Source organism: Botrytis porri (assembly GCF_014898465.1).
Source record: "Botrytis porri strain MUCL 3234 chromosome Unknown BPOR_005, whole genome shotgun sequence".
Lineage (NCBI taxonomy): Eukaryota > Fungi > Ascomycota > Leotiomycetes > Helotiales > Sclerotiniaceae > Botrytis > Botrytis porri.
Window position 1 is genome coordinate 1,287,361 of NW_024066079.1, and position 16,760 is coordinate 1,304,120.

At 42.7% G+C, this 16,760-nt stretch overlaps 7 protein-coding genes across 7 annotated transcripts; 4 read left to right on the forward strand and 3 right to left on the reverse strand.

Annotated features, from left to right (window-relative positions):
* Positions 1 to 3,722: 3,722 nt before the first annotated feature.
* On the reverse strand, positions 3,723 to 4,564 carry EAF01_004077 (uncharacterized protein). Its single transcript, XM_038912331.1, has 4 exons — positions 4,481 to 4,564; positions 4,224 to 4,326; positions 3,927 to 4,031; positions 3,723 to 3,868 (listed from the first exon to the last, which is right to left on the reverse strand). The coding sequence occupies exons 2-4, from the start codon at positions 4,281 to 4,283 to the stop codon at positions 3,845 to 3,847; spliced, it is 189 nt and encodes a 62-aa protein (XP_038772015.1). The 5' UTR covers positions 4,284 to 4,326; positions 4,481 to 4,564; the 3' UTR covers positions 3,723 to 3,844.
* A 592-nt stretch (positions 4,565 to 5,156) lies between these two features.
* Positions 5,157 to 5,960, forward strand: EAF01_004078 (uncharacterized protein; the record flags this gene model as incomplete). The annotated part of the gene is made up of 1 exon (XM_038912332.1): positions 5,157 to 5,960. One exon carries the CDS (start codon positions 5,157 to 5,159, stop codon positions 5,958 to 5,960), a length of 804 nt encoding a protein of 267 aa, XP_038772016.1.
* A 282-nt stretch (positions 5,961 to 6,242) lies between these two features.
* On the reverse strand, positions 6,243 to 8,921 carry EAF01_004079 (uncharacterized protein). The gene is made up of 4 exons (XM_038912333.1): positions 8,882 to 8,921; positions 8,068 to 8,528; positions 7,403 to 8,014; positions 6,243 to 7,354 (listed from the first exon to the last, which is right to left on the reverse strand). Exons 2-4 carry the CDS (start codon positions 8,282 to 8,284, stop codon positions 6,555 to 6,557), a joined length of 1,629 nt encoding a protein of 542 aa, XP_038772017.1. The 5' UTR covers positions 8,285 to 8,528; positions 8,882 to 8,921; the 3' UTR covers positions 6,243 to 6,554.
* A 336-nt stretch (positions 8,922 to 9,257) lies between these two features.
* Positions 9,258 to 10,713, reverse strand: EAF01_004080 (uncharacterized protein). Its single transcript, XM_038912334.1, has 2 exons — positions 10,654 to 10,713; positions 9,258 to 10,602 (listed from the first exon to the last, which is right to left on the reverse strand). Exons 1-2 carry the CDS (start codon positions 10,699 to 10,701, stop codon positions 9,604 to 9,606), a joined length of 1,047 nt encoding a protein of 348 aa, XP_038772018.1. The 5' UTR covers positions 10,702 to 10,713; the 3' UTR covers positions 9,258 to 9,603.
* A 99-nt stretch (positions 10,714 to 10,812) lies between these two features.
* Positions 10,813 to 11,547, forward strand: EAF01_004081 (uncharacterized protein). Its single transcript, XM_038912335.1, has 3 exons — positions 10,813 to 10,921; positions 10,975 to 11,256; positions 11,309 to 11,547. The coding sequence occupies exons 1-3, from the start codon at positions 10,895 to 10,897 to the stop codon at positions 11,411 to 11,413; spliced, it is 414 nt and encodes a 137-aa protein (XP_038772019.1). The 5' UTR covers positions 10,813 to 10,894; the 3' UTR covers positions 11,414 to 11,547.
* Positions 11,548 to 12,528: 981 nt separating this feature from the next.
* On the forward strand, positions 12,529 to 14,808 carry EAF01_004082 (uncharacterized protein; the record flags this gene model as incomplete). The annotated part of the gene is made up of 5 exons (XM_038912336.1): positions 12,529 to 12,728; positions 12,813 to 12,881; positions 13,059 to 13,141; positions 13,226 to 13,444; positions 13,511 to 14,808. The coding sequence occupies 5 exons, from the start codon at positions 12,529 to 12,531 to the stop codon at positions 14,806 to 14,808; spliced, it is 1,869 nt and encodes a 622-aa protein (XP_038772020.1).
* A 1,715-nt stretch (positions 14,809 to 16,523) lies between these two features.
* Positions 16,524 to 16,712, forward strand: EAF01_004083 (uncharacterized protein; the record flags this gene model as incomplete). Its single annotated transcript, XM_038912337.1, has 1 exon — positions 16,524 to 16,712. One exon carries the CDS (start codon positions 16,524 to 16,526, stop codon positions 16,710 to 16,712), a length of 189 nt encoding a protein of 62 aa, XP_038772021.1.
* Positions 16,713 to 16,760: the final 48 nt, after the last annotated feature.

Genomic DNA, 16,760 nt, shown 5'->3' on the forward strand with positions numbered 1-16,760 from the left:
ATATTGGGAGGCTCTTTTTAAACTTGTTTTTTCCTTCTTTTTTCAGCATAAAGAGCTTTGATATCATGTTAATTTTCCTTCTATTCTATCCACTCGTTCGATCCTCTAGCTCTTGTACTCAGAGTAAGAGAAGTGAGACTTTGATCGTGCGAATTTGATTTTTCTCCTTTTACATTGTGTGTGAAAGATTTTGAGGGTTGAGAGGTTATGATCATGGTATTTGTATTTGCGCGCGAGCTATTTGCCGCAAATACGGAGGATGGGTATGAACTGTACTGGGTTGGTTGACGTGGGTGGATATGATAGGGGTTGGCCTTGGCTTGGTTCGATTTTACTCTTGTTTTTGCTTGTCGATTTTTAGTCTTTCTGCCGGAGCAGCGCATCAAGGGTTTGAGGGGTTCTTTAATGACATGATTTGATATCCGGATAGACGGGGTTTTATAGGGGCTTCTGTTTCTCGGGGGCATGGAGAGGTAGGGAAGAGCGTGCTGGCTGTGCTGAGTGGATTCACGGGGTTCAAGGGATTGATTGGATTGAGTCGATGGATCTGACTTTGGTTGTTGCGCTTGGATGGTTGGTTGGAAGAGCGATGGCAATGGGGATGGGGATGGGGATGGAATGTAGTAGAGTGCACAGAGAGACCAGAGAAGAGGAGAGAAGATGGCGGAGATACTATGATAGTGGTAGTGGGAGAATAATATGACCTTAATTCATTTGATTGATTGATTTTGACTTCCTTTGACTTTGATTTTTATCTGGATTTGTGAATGGTGAATCTAGTGAATCCAATGCATGAGAGAGAAGATTGATTATTTTGAAAGTTGTTGAATATTGACAGGTAGGTGTTATGAGCAGTAAGAGACCTACATGCATGAGTTTATTAACATCACAGCGAAGGTGTCGAGATGAATATTCCTATGTTAGTATAGAAGACGAGGTACTCGTTACTCCATGATCTCAGATCTCCCAATCGTATGTAGTATGTGTGAGCATTTTCTGGTGAGGTTGTGAGGTTGTGAGGTTGTGATGGAGTTTTTCTTGATTTTGATTTTGATTTTGATTGCAGAAATGGATGTTAGATTTGGAGAGTTGAAGGGTTGCAGGACTGAATAGTTGGAGGGATGGAGAGTTGGTAAAGTTGATGGAGTATGTAGGTAGATAAGTGGGTAGGTGGATGGGTGGTGTTTGTATTTGTACAGTTGTTGGTTTGCTGCATGAGCTGCGCGGATTCTGGTGTGTTGGGCGTTGGTTGTATTATTCCTTGGTATGGGAAATTATGTTATATTTATATATCATATCTTCCGGGGAATGGTGGATTGAAGATTGAAGATTTTTTGGAGATTTCTTTATAAGTTGGGGGGGAGTCACTTGAAGCTAGCTAGCTGGCTGTGATATTTCTTCATGTACTTGGGTAGGGGAAGGTGTTTATTAGAATTCTTAGTTGAGGAAACGGGATTTTTCGTTTTTATAAATTGAAATGTTTACTTATATTGCTACATTTTCTTTTCTTTCTTTCCCTTTTTTTTCTCTACACAGATGTCAGAATACCAAAAAAGCTTGATTTATAGGAATAATACAATCTCAATCTGGATCTGGATCCGAAAAATCTATCCATCCTATCCCTTAGAATTTGATTTCCTCCTCTATGGTTGGTATATCTACAGATATTCCATATTCCTCCTCACGACATCTCGCGGATGATCATTCTAACTTCTAGGGTGAATACCCGATAGACATGTACACTTGAGAATGGAAGCAACATAGATATAAAATTTGACCGCGCTATACTACCCCAATGTACTAAAAAAGATTCATCCCATCATCCAACATCCGTAACCACGTTCAAAATTCGGCCCCCACTAGTTGATATTCTCCTTTCATCGCCAACGACGCACCATATGAATCTCATTCTCTTTGTTTTCTACAAACAGTGCCCTGATACTGACATTCACACACACACATAAAATATCCCCTTAACGCCTATCATCAAAATTCTCCCATCGATCTATATAAAAGACAAAAGACACGTCTATCCAGCCCACATCTTCCTTCTCGTACTTCCTACTCACTGACACCTTTAAAGAACAGCTCTTGCACCACCAGCGACTTTCCCCCGAGACTCTAGGGACACATTCAGTCTCTTGATCACATGCCACACACATACCCTCTGGATGTTCTAGTAATATTACATAGATACATTCGTCTACGACGAGCTGGTATCTATATCTAGGATGATATCTCTCTAAATTGATGTAATAGAAATTGAGAATTATACACTTGGTGTCGTTCACTAGACAAAAGCCTTCTCGTAATAGGTATTCGCTGCTAGTAGAAAGCATGCGGACGTCTATCTTATTCTAGATGAGTGAGCGCCGGCCCTGTTTTGTCTATTCGAATGATAAGTCGACTTGAGTACAATCTAAGTACGTGGTATATGAATTTTGTAATATGGAAATCAGACAACAAGATAAGATATGTATCTTAACAAAGACCAATTCATAGAACCCTGATCAAGCAAATCATTTACGAGAAGGAAAGTCGAATCCTCAGTTAAAATCTCTACAGCCTCGGGTTAACAAACTCTTATGTGAGAGTGTAGGTATCCATAGCCAGATAATTTGGTCTTCTAGAGTCAAGCAAGATAAGGCTGGATAGACATAAAAGAATTTTCAGATAAACATCAAAACAAAACAATCCAAGTCGGGATTCGCGAAAGAAAATTAGACAGCCAAGAAGGCCAGTACTACCAGAAACCCAATATCCGAGGAATGCTTGAATGGCGCACTAAGATGGACGCCGAACACCGTTCACCTCGTAGGTTTGGAGTGATGACCAGTGATAGAAGCGTCCGACAGAGAGAAAAAATGAGACTAAAATCATGCGTCATAATCTCCTGAGAAATTTCAGGATACTTTAGAGCGCCTGTTCTTTACACTCTGAGAGCGAAGATGAACTAGCAACTTGTATGAATACGAATGATAGAGAACATGAAAGGAAACAGACAACTTTGAAGCTCGCTTCATTGATAATTTGGCATTGTACGATAGCGATCAAGAAACCAAACGGCAATTATACTATGGCCTTCATCTCGCGAAGTGCACAAGGAAGAAATAAATATGTTGTACACATAGGATGGAAAACAAGAAAATATGTAAGGAACGCAGAAAAGAGATGAGACCAAGATCCACAACGGTAGTCAAGTGAGGTTGACGATAGTCTGACAGCTTGGTGCCTTTGACAAGTAATGTAAGTTGAGACGTAATGGACGCGACAGTATGACTTCAGTGCGGAGTGTTTCATTCAACTCGTAACATGGCCTTTACTTTTGTATCATATATTGGTGGCGTGTGTTCAGAACACAGCGAGAAAAATGTGAGGAAAACATTGAAACCTTTGATTGTCGTCAGATCCCTATGAAATCTAGGAGACCGAGATTCGTGGCCAGAATCTCTAGTACCCCTGGCCGATAGCTGGCCCATAGCCATTTCTCGAGACCTCGGTCACCTCTCCGCACAAGTGGACCGCCCAGTTCGCCTCTAGCATTTTGCAGCGTAAGAAAACATCGTAATATCACATCACATCTGCAGAAATCAATGAACAAGTATTGAGACGGAGAAAGATCAAGATAACATTGATCTCAATTCAGCAGCAAACCACTTCCTCAGATGTACATATACGCCCATTAAAGAAGATTGCTTTACCTCCAACCAATGGATTCCCGTCCGAACTTGAAGTAGATATTCTCTAGTTCCTGAATCGTAATCGTAAACCCATCGTGGTGAAATTCTTGTGTATAGTAACAAGCAACGCCCCTCTTGTTCCCCATCCATCAGTTTTTGGTTATTTAAGCTCCTGGGTTGGGGTTCATCTATTTCCTGAGTTAGCAAACTATCTTGAATTCGATAATTTTTGTGATGTTGTCGAACCTTTCTCTTGCCACCGGTCAAAGTAACGTTGACGAAACGACGAACGAACTTCTCTCTCTTGGCAGCACGTCCCTTAGGGCGCTTCTTCTTCTCTTGTGGCTCAACCTATTTGTAACAATATCGTATTAGCATGATTTGATTCATCAAGATCATGTAGCCTTTCAAAGTATCCCATTCCCATGTCTATTCTCCCGTGTTGCTGCCTAAGTGACCCTCAAAGAGATCTTGTTCGCCACTCCAACGCGCCCATTTCGATATCCATGACTTCCATTGAGAATTATATCAAAAGAATCGTACCTTTGGTGTTTGAGACTTGACCTTTCCGGCACGAGCGAGGGATCCGTGAACCTTTCCCATGATTGCGGTTTATCGGGATATTGTCGATTGATATTTCCGATAACTGTAAAAGTGGCAAATGTAAGCGGTGATGTTCTTCCCCTTGGGATGCAAATAGATCGGTTTCGCAGAGATGAAGAAATCAATTCGAGAATCTGCGGGCAATTCTAGAGATGGCAGGAACCGTAGATTTGATGAAATAATATGGGTATACGTACGCGGTTGCTGAGTTGTTGGGTTGTCGATGGATTGGTGAGATGCGTCAGTATACTCTTTCTTTGCTGCTTACTCTAGCGCCATCGCTTGATGTTTCGCACTAAAATTGCTAGGGCTTCGAAATTAGGCAGCCCTTTGTATCAGATCACGTGATATTTGCTACACTGAAGAGAAGCCATCTTCTCTTCTCGGTCTTCATTTCTTACGCAGAAGAACACCAAAATACAACACGAACATGCTCAATCGGCATAGCAATTTATTTCTTCCATTAATCAATACATAAGCTCATGGGATTGTCCTCACACTGCACCGTGCTGTACTCGTCTCGAAACTTTGAAGATTTTATTATTTGTTCCAGTCTCTAATAAAGGTACAATTTCAAATTGATAACGAGCTGTGTCAAGATATTCAATCACATGAACGCCAAGAGATCTTATCGTTATCAGATCCATTGTTATCACCGTGACGGCGGAATCCTTTCCGACTTTCGGATTAATACCCGGGTCTTGTTCACGAGTACCATCACATCTCATCAGCGGTAAGGTTACAAACCATCTTACTATGTAACTATTACATAGTGAATGTTGATTTTCTATTGAATATTTACCATACAAATATATCTTTATTTGGCCCCCATCACCTCTCAACATTTATTCTGCTTCCTCAAGCTCTTGCGCAATGTACCTCTCAAAAGCTCCTTTGGGAGCCTTGCTCTTGAGCACTCTCCTTCAACTTACAAGCAGTTCATCTCTACCAATCGACATTTCCACTCCAGAGCAGATCATCAACAATCCATCCTCTGCCGAATCTACAAATCGCATACCTACATCCCGCGAAAGCGCCATTCTCGCCCGTCGCATTCTCCATCTCACGCCACTCGGAACCCTCTCGAGCATCTTCCCCAACTCATCATCAACTTTCGAGAACCGCCCCTCCAATCTGCAAAATATCCCCATCGGGCTCATGGATTACATAGCTGACTGTGAACCGACAACTAACAATCCTACCATCCTCGCTCTCAGCATAGCAACCACCTTCAAAAACGCAGTCTCAAACCCAAATATCTCTCTCTCCCTATCTTGGACCCCTCCTTATCCTCCTAAATCCCGCATAACATCCAAGCGAGACCCATTCGCATTTTCGGCTGCAAACCAACCGCGGTTCAGCATCCTGGGATACCTCGAACCCATCACTATTTCGCCTGCAGAAGATCAAGAATTAAGACAATGTTTTGTTGATACTCATCCCGATGCTAAATATTGGTTACCAGGTAACCATATTCATCACAGTGAGTGGGTTCGCTTGGTTGTGCAGGAAATTTACTGGATAGGAGGATTTGGGGATCGCGCGTATATCGGTTGGATACCTATTGAGGAGTGGAGGTCTGTCGAGAGAGAAGAGTGGGAGAAAGTGAGATTGGTAGGAGAAAAGAAAGGATGGAAGGAATGGGCGGTTGAGGGATTAGGATTGGGAGGTTCTTAGGAGTTGTGATGCTAGGAAGTTGTTATGAGAGCGATTGATAATAACTATGAATATGTATACTAGTAACTTTAGTAGTTAATTATACCTTGCTCAATGTATCTCCCGTCAAATTTTAACCTTCTTTGTCTTTGTTGAAAGATAATTGAGTAACTAATCTATGGTCCAATTTTTACAAGACAGGACCGAAGGGGTTGATATCGAATTGTTAGTTACAATGTCTAGCTGCAAGTAGATCAATGAGTGACACGTTTTTCACATGAAGAAAATAATCACAATCAGCTCAGAATTTTTACGTATTATCCTTATTAACCCAAGCTCTCTAACTCTATCCTACAATAATCAAACCGAACTTCTACCACGTACACCCTTCCTGATGCAATGCTGTAAACCCCCCACAAACAAAGTTCCCAAACACGAAGCCTAGCGCCGACTTAAATACCTCTACTCTGCCCATCGTGCCAAAGGTTTATCAAAAAGCTCTTTACCAGTGAGGAAATGCAGCAAAAGGGACTCCAAAAATGCAACAACCAGAATTTCCTTCAGCCGATCACCATGATAACAACCAGCGTGAAACTTTACGCCGACGATGCAAGATTACCTCTTCACTCTCTTGGAAGATCCATTGCTGTCCGAATCAACCAAAACCCTCTTATTCGAACTAGCCACGGAAGAATTACTCGCCGGGCCCTCACTCGAATCATCTCGGTCCCCTCCAACCTCAGCTTCAAACAACGAATCTAAGCTCGACAAGGTACTGGAATCTGAATTCGATCTTGCCCTCCTTATGCCCCTCTCTGCAGGGATACCCGTTCCATTCTTTTCCCGATGCGATTGCAACCGAAGTGCGAAGTTATTCAGGGGATTGGGATTTCGATGAACATGCTCAGAAATGAATTCCCATGCCGTAGCCCAGCATTGAGCGTTGACTCGTAGATCTTTGTGTTTTAATCGTAGAAAGCGACGGAGGGATTTGATGTCTGAAAGAAGAACGTCGTCTGATCGCCTGTCTTTATGGTATGATATGAGAATACCTGTGGCTACTAATTCCAGTGGCGAAAATGTGCGGACGTGGTTTACATCCGCCTCCTTTAGAAATTCAGGAGCAGGATCGAATACTGAATTTTTTTGAACTTCGTATTGGCCGTCTGGTAACTTCGTAGAAGATAACTTGATCAGCGATTCAAACCTGTCGAACACGTCCTTGAAAGCGAGTTTAAGACCCATAGATATTGGTTCTGGATCTTCTAGGACCCGCATAAGTGCTTGGGGACTGGCCTGGAGTGAGGGCACAGTTTTCCTCCTCCGACCATTGGTTGATCCAGAAAGAACTTCTTGAATCATAGTAAAGATAGTGAGAATAAGGCGAAAGCCTGATGCACGACTTTGCTTCGATACTAATCACCCTTTAGCCATATTCCTCGCGTAAACTATAGGGGACTTACAATTGATCACCATAGCATAATCATCCTCATATATGCGGGTGAATCTAGCCCATTCAGTGGACATTGCTCTCATTTTCTCGGCTGGCGATAAAGCAATTCCCCGTTGGACAAGCTGGAACATGGTTTCTTCAGTCTCTTGTGTCAGATGGTCGTACTCATAGCAACAGAAGACCTTGTCGTCGAAAAACTTCTTCAATCCGCCTGGACAAATATTTCTGTTGCTAGTCGGTGTCAATACACCGTTGATAGTCGGATGACAATAGTACCATTTTTTCGGCGGGTGTGAATTGTCGAGGAAGCCGATCTCTCCGCTCATGAACTTAAAAAGCGAGGTCAAGCGTTGCTTTCCATCAACACAGATGCGCATATGCTTCACCTCTTTCCGGCCGTCCTTTAATTTGTTGATTACTGTTTGGACATTAAGAACGATTGGGGGAATGAAATATCCCATCAACACTGAAGTAATAAGAGTAGAAGCCCGCCCTTCGTCCCATACACTAGCTCTCTGATAGTTTGGATCTAATACTAGATTCCCCTTGACGATAGTATTATAGAGCATTCTTAAAGGCCTCTTAACGATCATTGGTGCAGGAAGTTGTCGGATCTTAAACCCTTATGTGTCTCCATTAGCACGCGGTAACATAGTATTTCACTCGCCAACTTACCTGGACAAACAAAGTGTTCAATACCATTAATGAAAACCAAACCTTCAAAATTTCCATCCACATATTCAGACTCTTCGTCTTCGACATCTACGTCATCGAAAATACCATCTTCTGCGACATCCGGTAAATCCAGTTGCAGAGGTTCATCTCCAGAATCTTCATTCTTTATTAGCTTTACCTCGACAGGCGAGCCTGGCTTGATTTCCACTCTTGCCATAATGAAAGACAGTAATGTCTTGGATACGTATTAAGAAGTGCCCACTGTATCGCAGTATTTGTGCAGATATCCGAATTCAAATCTGACATTCACGATCAGGATACAAAATTCAGTAGAAGGTATGTGACTGTAGCAACGAGCTTAAAGAGTCATCGACCAATTGCAATATCAGAGATACGAAGAGTCATGTGACGTCTTTGGAAAGAGAAAGTGGCGTGATGCTTGAGGTGATTATTAAATTAGCCTACGATAGTTAGTCAGTAACACAATGCCATCGCGTGAAAAAGGGGCGAGATAATAAGCCTATGAGAGCTCGGGGATCTACAGCACTTGTATTTGCGTCGTGCCAACAGAAAGGAACAGTTCCAATACATCAGAAAAGTACTAAGAACATTGTTGAAGCACCCGTGAAGGTAATTGAACAGCTTTGAGTTCTGTTTCAAACCACTGGGCAAGATGATATCCAAAGACAGCGGTGGCGGCCTTATAATGCTACACGTTTACCGCTTGGCATAATGTCTGCATGATAGGGACAGACAAGAAATCGGAATGGGGGTACACATGGACAAAGAAGATCATAAATATTGGCCAACTCACAAATTGTTCTATAGCTGGCAATGATTCTTTCTGAAATGTAATGTTTAGATATTGATTGCCATTTCATCATTACCTAGTGAAGCGCGTGTTTGTTGGACATGACGAGAGCATTGGGTGGGTTGGTGGGTCTTGTTGGTCTTAAAGCGTTTCCGGAAGGTGGGGTACATTTAGTCTAACTTTCTTTGTGCTAGTGTTGAAGCTGCTGTCTGGATCTTCTAAGTATTCAAACATCTAATAAGATCCTTTCTTGGAGCCTCTCATCTATCATTGAATATTCTAGATAATTCGTCAATTCGCATGAAGTCAATGTTTGAGATAGATTCGGGGAGATCACACAATCGAAATCGATACATCACGGGAATCTAGACATGGAAGTTTTCTTCCTTTGACGAGTACATTCTTTGAGATCATTCTGAAATCTGCGGGAAATTCTGCAATTGCTAGAGTCTATATAATTCTTTCGCCCCTAGAGCTTCTGTGCGTAACAATCAAACTGTAGAAGAATAATGCTGCTTCTATGAAGACAATTTTGATGGTACTTCCAAGAGTCATCTGCCACCTGTTTTGAGTTTGGCGAATCACTCGCTACATATACACCAGAAACAAGTGGTACGCCAGAACCAGGATGGGAAATGATGAAATGAGAGATTGGATGAAATGAATTGAACAGCATTGTAAACAATATCCTAGTAAAACACCTTGAACTCCACCTTGAAGTCCTTTTATTGGGTATCATCAACGCCACTATAATCATTCATACCATCCCGTAGAACTTTGGTGAGAACTGCTGCAGCTCTGCCGGCTTCACCAGCTTCCCTTTTAGCATGCTCCACTCCGATGAGTAAATCTGCCTCAAATCTTTTATGGAAAACTCTTTGACGATCTTCCCTATCGATATACATTTCTCCTTCTTCATCTCTCGATGATCCAAAAAGATTGAGATGCGCATATACGTTCGCTCTAGAAGGTATCATATGTCGCTCGACATCGAAAAGCGGGAAATTATTTCCATTCGTAGTAGGCTGCACAACCATTTCCGGTTCCACAAGGCCAGCCTTGAGAAATTGGGAAAGCACCATCAACTGTCTTGGAAGAGTTTTCCCCGACTTCTCAAAACTAGTCCTACTTATTCCAAAACTAACTCTACTTGCAGATGACCATTTTGACGTTGCGCTACTTGTAGTCCAGCCTATCATTGACATGAAACTTTTCAATGTTTTCACCCACCCACCCGGACATGAAACTATATCTTCTCCTGCAACTTGAAGAAGCCATTCTAATACGGCTAAAGCATCAACTCGAATTTCAGTGGCCAAATGTGTCATACCAGCTCTTGTGTATAGTAAGGCGGATTCTGCTCGATCACCGATATCTGCAGGTGGTAAAAGTCGAAGGAATTTGAGGAGCTGTGCTCGCACAGAGGCGTTTCCATCAAGGATCAAAGGTAGGAGTTTCGGGAGAATAACAGCAGTTGGGAGGGGTATTGATTCGTTTACGGGTTGAGAAGAGAGTTGAGTTGTAAGATATGCGAGCGCATCCTTTCGCTGAGTGTCTGATTTCGAGGTCGATGCCAAAGAGAGATAATGAGTGAATTGTACAACATTCGAAGGTGCAGCAGTTTTAAGAGATTGTTGATTTACAACAATTGATTTGGACTTAAAACTGGTGTCTGTAAAGTTATCGGCTTTTGCTTTAGTCTTGCCAACTCGAAGTTTCACTTTCTAGGAATATGAGTCAATTGTGTAAACAGAAATAGGGGAAAATATTCTTACTTGAAAGTCCTTCTTCTTTTCCCTCTTTTTTCTCGCACTTGAACCCATTGCAAATAATTACTATTATGGAAAATGATGCCTTTGGAATAATCTGGAAACTGCAAAATAAAAAAGTTCCCAACTAGGGTCCCGGAATAACTAATTACGCCGCATTCCGATGATACCCCTGCACATGGGTATCATTGATTGTTTACAGCACCCATTTGTTTTCACAACTCACTGATTGTTCTACATTCACAATATGCCTCAGACGACCGACCAGCTTACTGTACGCTATGTTGAACTCTGTTTCTTGCAAGAATTTACTAACAGTAACTGAAGGGCAGCGGCGCAGAAGCTTTGGCAGAGACTCTTGCACGACTCTCTAAGAAACCCGGGGTAGAGGCGACACTGGTGCTCGAAACCTCCAGTGGTACCATCATTCAGAACTCGGGATCGTTTTCAGCCTTCCGCTCTATCTCTAGATCAAACAATCCTAGTGTTTCGACGGAAGATTCGAGTACACCGGCCAATACGGAGAGCCAAGGGATAGAGGAATTAGCTTCCATGGTATGGAGTTTTGTGAAATCAGCCGGGGGACTTGTGCAGGGACTAGATGTTGAGGTTTGTTGAAATCGAACTGTGATGTGGGAATGCCAATCTGACAGAATATTAGGATGAGGTTAAACTCCTGCGTCTACGAACGAAGAAACACGAGCTTGTGATTGTTCCGGATCCAAAATACATTCTCGTTGTTGTGCATGAAACACCCCCAGCTTAAGAAGAAGCGCAGGAAAATTTAGTTTACACATATCGATGGAACGGCGTTCAATACCCAAGGAGCATTTTACGGCGTTATAGTTTATATGAGAGGATATCTTAATGACATAAACCATGCAAATTTGTTTTCCAATGTGTGGTCTATTCAGTGCGTACCCCTGGACGTCAATGTGAATTTCAGAGTGACAAGCGAACCATTATCGAAGGACTGGATGATTGGAGAAATATAGAGTGGCCGATTCAAGATGTACCCCTTGAAGTCAAGAGCGATCTTGTGACATTTCGCGTGGATATAAAACTCCTCAAAGCCGCAAGTTCCCATATTGTATCTCGGATATGAAGTGTATTTTTCAACTTAGCCATCGACCAGTCTTTGATATAGACTGGGCGACTGTTGTTAGAAGTCTAGAGAATCTTCAAGAAAATGCTTGACGTGGATTTGAAAATCAAATACTTATTCTTGAAATCAGACTGCTTCACGATTATACGAAGAAGCTTTCTTTTTATGTTTTGAACTTTCTGTTTTATAGTTCTCCGACTTTGGTCTGTCAGCTTTGCGGTTTTCCCCCGTCCAAGACTGAACGTTGGAGGACTCAGCGAAAAGCGACGGCCAGTTGGATGTTTCTTCTCGTACTAGGTATTTCCTTCCCATTTTCGATCTTACCAATTCCTCTTCGACAACCTTATCTTTACCGGAATTAACCCAACCATTAAGAATGTTCTAATATTTGACATGAAGTCGTGCGGATTAATGCACAATATCTTATCCCGGAGTGATGATGGTGCTTTGGTACATCTTGCGTGCTCACTAGCCGCATGAACGCAATTGGTCGATCCCACCCAGTTTGTGTATCACGAAGAATAAAAAATATCGGCGACCAATAATCACCCAAGAATGAGCCATATATCACGGTATTCATCTATCTAAATTTGCATGGTAAGTGATGGTGGCCATTGCGATTGATGATAACATGTGCGTCAATTTTCACACCACCCATGCTTGCGGAGACTAGATCTGGTCTGCATATTCGACAATGGTTCCTATATATACTATATATCCAAGTCTATCCCAAATTTTACAGATGACTGCTAAGTAATAGTAATTCAACTTTGAACATGCCCGTACAACTTCTTACCCAAGCCGACGGCTATGGCATCATTGTGGGATTATCAATCCTCTTCTGTCTCATCATCCTCGCAGCCGTTCGCATCCAAAAAAGATATCTCTCAGAAGACAGCGATCAATCCGAAATGTTCATGGTAGCAAATCGTTCCGTTGGTACCGGACTCACTGCATCCGCCGTATTCTCAAGCTGGTAATTCCATACATACATCCATACTTCACCCATTCCATTCTGACCCCCCGAGAACCCCATACTAACCAAACTCCACACATCTAGGATGTGGATCAACAAAAGTGTCTTCTCAGCAGCCTACACATATAAATGGGGCATCGCCCTCCCCATCTGGTGAGCCAGCGGTCTCTCCTTCCAAATCGCACTTATGGCTGTACTGGGTATTGTAGCTAAATTGCGGGTTCCGTATGCGCATACCTCGCTTGAGTTTATCCGCATGAGATACGGAAATTACGCGCATTGGATTTTTATTGTGCTGAATCTTATTAATAATATTTTTGGATGCGGGAGTATGATTTTGGCGGGGGCGCAGTTGGTGAGGGGTATGACGGGGATGCATGTTGTGGCGGCTTGTGTGTTGATTCCGGTTGGTGGTGAGTAATTTTGATGGGATTTATGAAAGAAAGGGCTATGGGAATGAGAATGTGGAAGGTGAATGTTGACTTGTTGCTTTGTAGTTGTCATTTATACGGCTGTGGGAGGGTTGAAAGCGACGTTCTTGACGGATTTTCTCCATACTACTGTTGCTCTGATACTCTTGATCTACTTCTCGCTAGCGGTTCTGACCAATGAGCATATTGGGGGTATATCAGGACTCTATGAGAAAGTCAAGGCTACGGATGACTATATCCCCGGAAACTATGAAGGTTCACTCCTGACAATGAAATCCAAGAGCGGTAAGTGAAATCTATAGACTTGCGATGTCCCTCTCAATCAAATATCAATCCTAATCACCTCAAAAGCCGTCTTATTCGGTCTCGTCCTAAAATTCGGCAATCTTGCTCTTGTCCTCATGGACACCGCATTCTGGCAAAAATCCTTCGCGTCCGAAGTCCACTCCACAGTCCCAGCATACGATCTCGTCTCCATCGTCATCATCGCAATCCCATGGTGCACCGGAACCATCATTGGACTCAGCGCCCGCGCAATCGAAAAAACTCCCATCTGGTTCGACTACCCCAACACACTCACCACCACCCAAGTAAATTCCGGCATGGTAATGCCATACATTCTTCGCTCTCTATTAGGTCAAAGCGCAACCACAGGTCTACTCGTCCTTGTATTCATGGCCATCACCAGTACAGTATCTTCATCCATGATCGCAGTGAGCAGTATCATTTCTCTCGATTTATTCCGCACCTATATCAATCCCGCAGCTTCAGATCGCAAGACCCTGAAAGTCAGTCACTGGGGCGTCGTCTTCCATGGTTGTTTCATGGCTGGCTTCGCAATCATGCTCGAATATGCAGGAGCCACAAATAACTGGTCAACGTATTTCCGTCCCATCATCGCGTGTCCGGGGATCCTCCCCATGATCTTCACGCTGCTTTGGTCGCGACAAACAAAGGCAGCAGCTATACTAGCGCCGATTTTGGGTTTGATGTCGGGGGTAGCTACGTGGCTTAGTCTCTCGTGGTATTGGTCTGGCGCCTTGAATATCCAAACAACGCAGGTACAGGTTCCAGGTTTGTATGGCGCTATCGTTTCGTTCTTTTCACCGGGGATATACTCGATTGTGATTTCGATGATTTGGCCAAGCAAATTCGATTGGCGCGAGTTTTTAAGAATTGGACTTATCGAGGATAAAAGCCAAGCAACCAGCTCACTGACATCTGCACTTCATAGTAATGAAGCTGTCAATCAAGTCACTCATGCGGAAGATGAAACGAAGAAAGAATCCTACACCACCAGTGGAGATGAGGCCGGTCCTCCTTCTCCTCCTTCTATGACACCAAACTCCCAACTTCTTCTTGATGATGTGGTTCACCCGTTCGGAGACGAGATAATTAAACACATCAATAAGTGGCTGAAAATTGCTATTGTATTTTTTGTGGTTAATGTGTTGGTTACGATTGTGTTGTGGCCGATACCACTATATCGCGATTGGATCTTTACAAAGAGTTTCTTTAGCGGATGGATTGTGATGGCGATTGTGTGGCATTTTTTTGCGATTTTGGCGGTGGTTGTTTATCCCATTTGGGATGGGAGGATTGAGATTGTGAGGGTGGTGCAGGGGATGAGGGGGGAGTGGAAAAGATAGATGTAGACGAGAGGAGATGCGTGGATGGGGATGGACGATACCTGGGTCTTGATACATAGGTTTTGTGGTTATGGTCTAGACAATATGTAGAATCAGGTTTCGAACTAGTTCCATTGGATACCACACGATATGTTTCTAAGCACTTGGAACTCTCATCTGTGCAGTTGAGAGAATATGTATTTACGTTAGAGATCAGCCCGGATACTACGAGAGTGACGTCTGATAGATCAAAAGAGTGTCAAGAAACGACTGATTGAAACCCGCATATTGAGAAGTTATTATGTGAAGGTATTATTAGTCTTGATCCAATGTATATCTGCAGGATACTATTCTCTAGTATTCGTCGAGTAGAAACAGGATAGTAGGTACTACTAGAAAGGTATCCATATCTTGGAGAAATCATTCTCGGGTGCTTGTCCGAAGTCAAAGAGAGTACTGTTAGAAATACATAAAACTCAATCCCCAAGACGTGGGAAATAATAATCCTCCATCAAAGACATGAGAAATAACATCAACAGTAAGATATTTCTGCAACCACTTTGGAAGGAAGAATGGGATGACATTATCAAATGCTAAAATTCGAAATGCATATCTGGAAAGACTTCTAAGACGTAAATAGAGTACTAATCAATATCTATTCGGTGTTTGAGAATGAAAGAGATGCTGATGTAGTGGCTAAGTCTTCTCTCAAATATCGTGGTATTTTTGTTTCATTCATGAGGGATGATTGTCCTTGATGACCTCCAGCGGCGATGATTGCGTTATTACCACAAGCCCTTATGTGTCTTGTGCCATCGATTCCTCTATCATTGGCACTTGATATGTTTGTGATCGTTAATTGATGTTCATATAGAGATTTCTCGTTGAATGAGATCCAATCATGAAGTATGGGTCATAAGTGTGGGATGAGACGAACATGCTGTATGTACCCACTAAAGGATAGCACTTGCTGAATGGCAGAATGTACCTAGGTAGATATTTAAGTAGATTGGAATATATTCATACTCAGGATATAATTGAAATGCCTCCTGAACATCGGAAAATAATGTCTAAAGTGCTCAATCTGAGAAGCTAATCAGGACAATAGCATAAAGTGAGAGACATCATGACACCGCCAATTGCATTGCGGTCAGCCTTCAAGACAGCTTCATAGGAACGTTTCAGTCTGATGGAACTTATAGCTGTACTCTCCACTCCCCCGCTGGGAGAACGGTTCCATTTGTAGACGTACGTGTCTTGGAACATTTAGTTGGTCATTTGTACGCAGCGCGGAGTATTCATGATTCGACGAGTCTTGGATAACACAGCCCCTTTGAATCCTTTGCGATGGAGATGGAGTAACTGAGACAAGCAATGTACCACATCATAACCTCATACAAATGCGAGATTTCGACACTTCGCACAAGTATTCCATAACTTCCAGAAAGTATTGCGGTACATGTTGTTGGTTTAACAATATCAAAATGGAACCGAGGATTTGCCAGAATGCATGCAAAAGACGGAGATTGATCATAGCTCCAAAACATTGCACCCTGACAGCCTGAGTTTACTGAGCCACCCATGAACTACATATTACTCACCACCTGCACTCCTGAAACCTTCAGGGTCTACACATTGAATTTATATTGAATCATCGGACATTGCCATCAGATCCGACTTTAGTCTGACGGGATGAATATGAATTCTGCGGAATAACGCCAGCTTTATCCCGAACTATGGGTACCAGCCAACGGGAATCTCGAAGGACTGCTCCGTCAATTAAAAGGAGGTTGGTTGATGGTGCAGCAGCTAGTGGGCTTCTGCAGACGACTGCTAGAAATCAAAGTCAGCTGAACATTAACCTTACTCAACGCAAACATAGAAGAGAAGAGAAGAGAAGGAAGTCCGCAGATGGTGATAAGTGAAACGAAAATGAGAGATTGGAAGTTGATGATAGTCATGTCATGGTCAAG

Bases quoted from the DNA above. Each gene is read 5' to 3' on its own strand.
- EAF01_004077 (XM_038912331.1), bottom strand. From the start codon at position 4,283: ATGGGAAAGGTTCACGGATCCCTCGCTCGTGCCGGAAAGGTCAAGTCT. The intron at 4,032-4,223 runs GTACGATTCTTT...TGTTACAAATAG, and splicing joins TCAAGTCTCAAACACCAAAG to GTTGAGCCACAAGAGAAGAA. The intron at 3,869-3,926 runs GTTCGACAACAT...CTCAGGAAATAG, and splicing joins TGACCGGTGGCAAGAGAAAG to ATGAACCCCAACCCAGGAGC.
- EAF01_004080 (XM_038912334.1), bottom strand. From the start codon at position 10,701: ATGGGTTCAAGTGCGAGAAAAAAGAGGGAAAAGAAGAAGGACTTTCAA. The intron at 10,603-10,653 runs GTAAGAATATTT...TCATATTCCTAG, and splicing joins AAAAGAAGAAGGACTTTCAA to AAAGTGAAACTTCGAGTTGG.
- EAF01_004079 (XM_038912333.1), bottom strand. From the start codon at position 8,284: ATGGCAAGAGTGGAAATCAAGCCAGGCTCGCCTGTCGAGGTAAAGCTA. The intron at 8,015-8,067 runs GTAAGTTGGCGA...GAGACACATAAG, and splicing joins TGAACACTTTGTTTGTCCAG to GGTTTAAGATCCGACAACTT. The intron at 7,355-7,402 runs GTAAGTCCCCTA...AAGGGTGATTAG, and splicing joins TTATGCTATGGTGATCAATT to TATCGAAGCAAAGTCGTGCA.
- EAF01_004081 (XM_038912335.1), top strand. From the start codon at position 10,895: ATGCCTCAGACGACCGACCAGCTTACT. The intron at 10,922-10,974 runs GTACGCTATGTT...CAGTAACTGAAG, and splicing joins AGACGACCGACCAGCTTACT to GGCAGCGGCGCAGAAGCTTT. The intron at 11,257-11,308 runs GTTTGTTGAAAT...ACAGAATATTAG, and splicing joins TGCAGGGACTAGATGTTGAG to GATGAGGTTAAACTCCTGCG.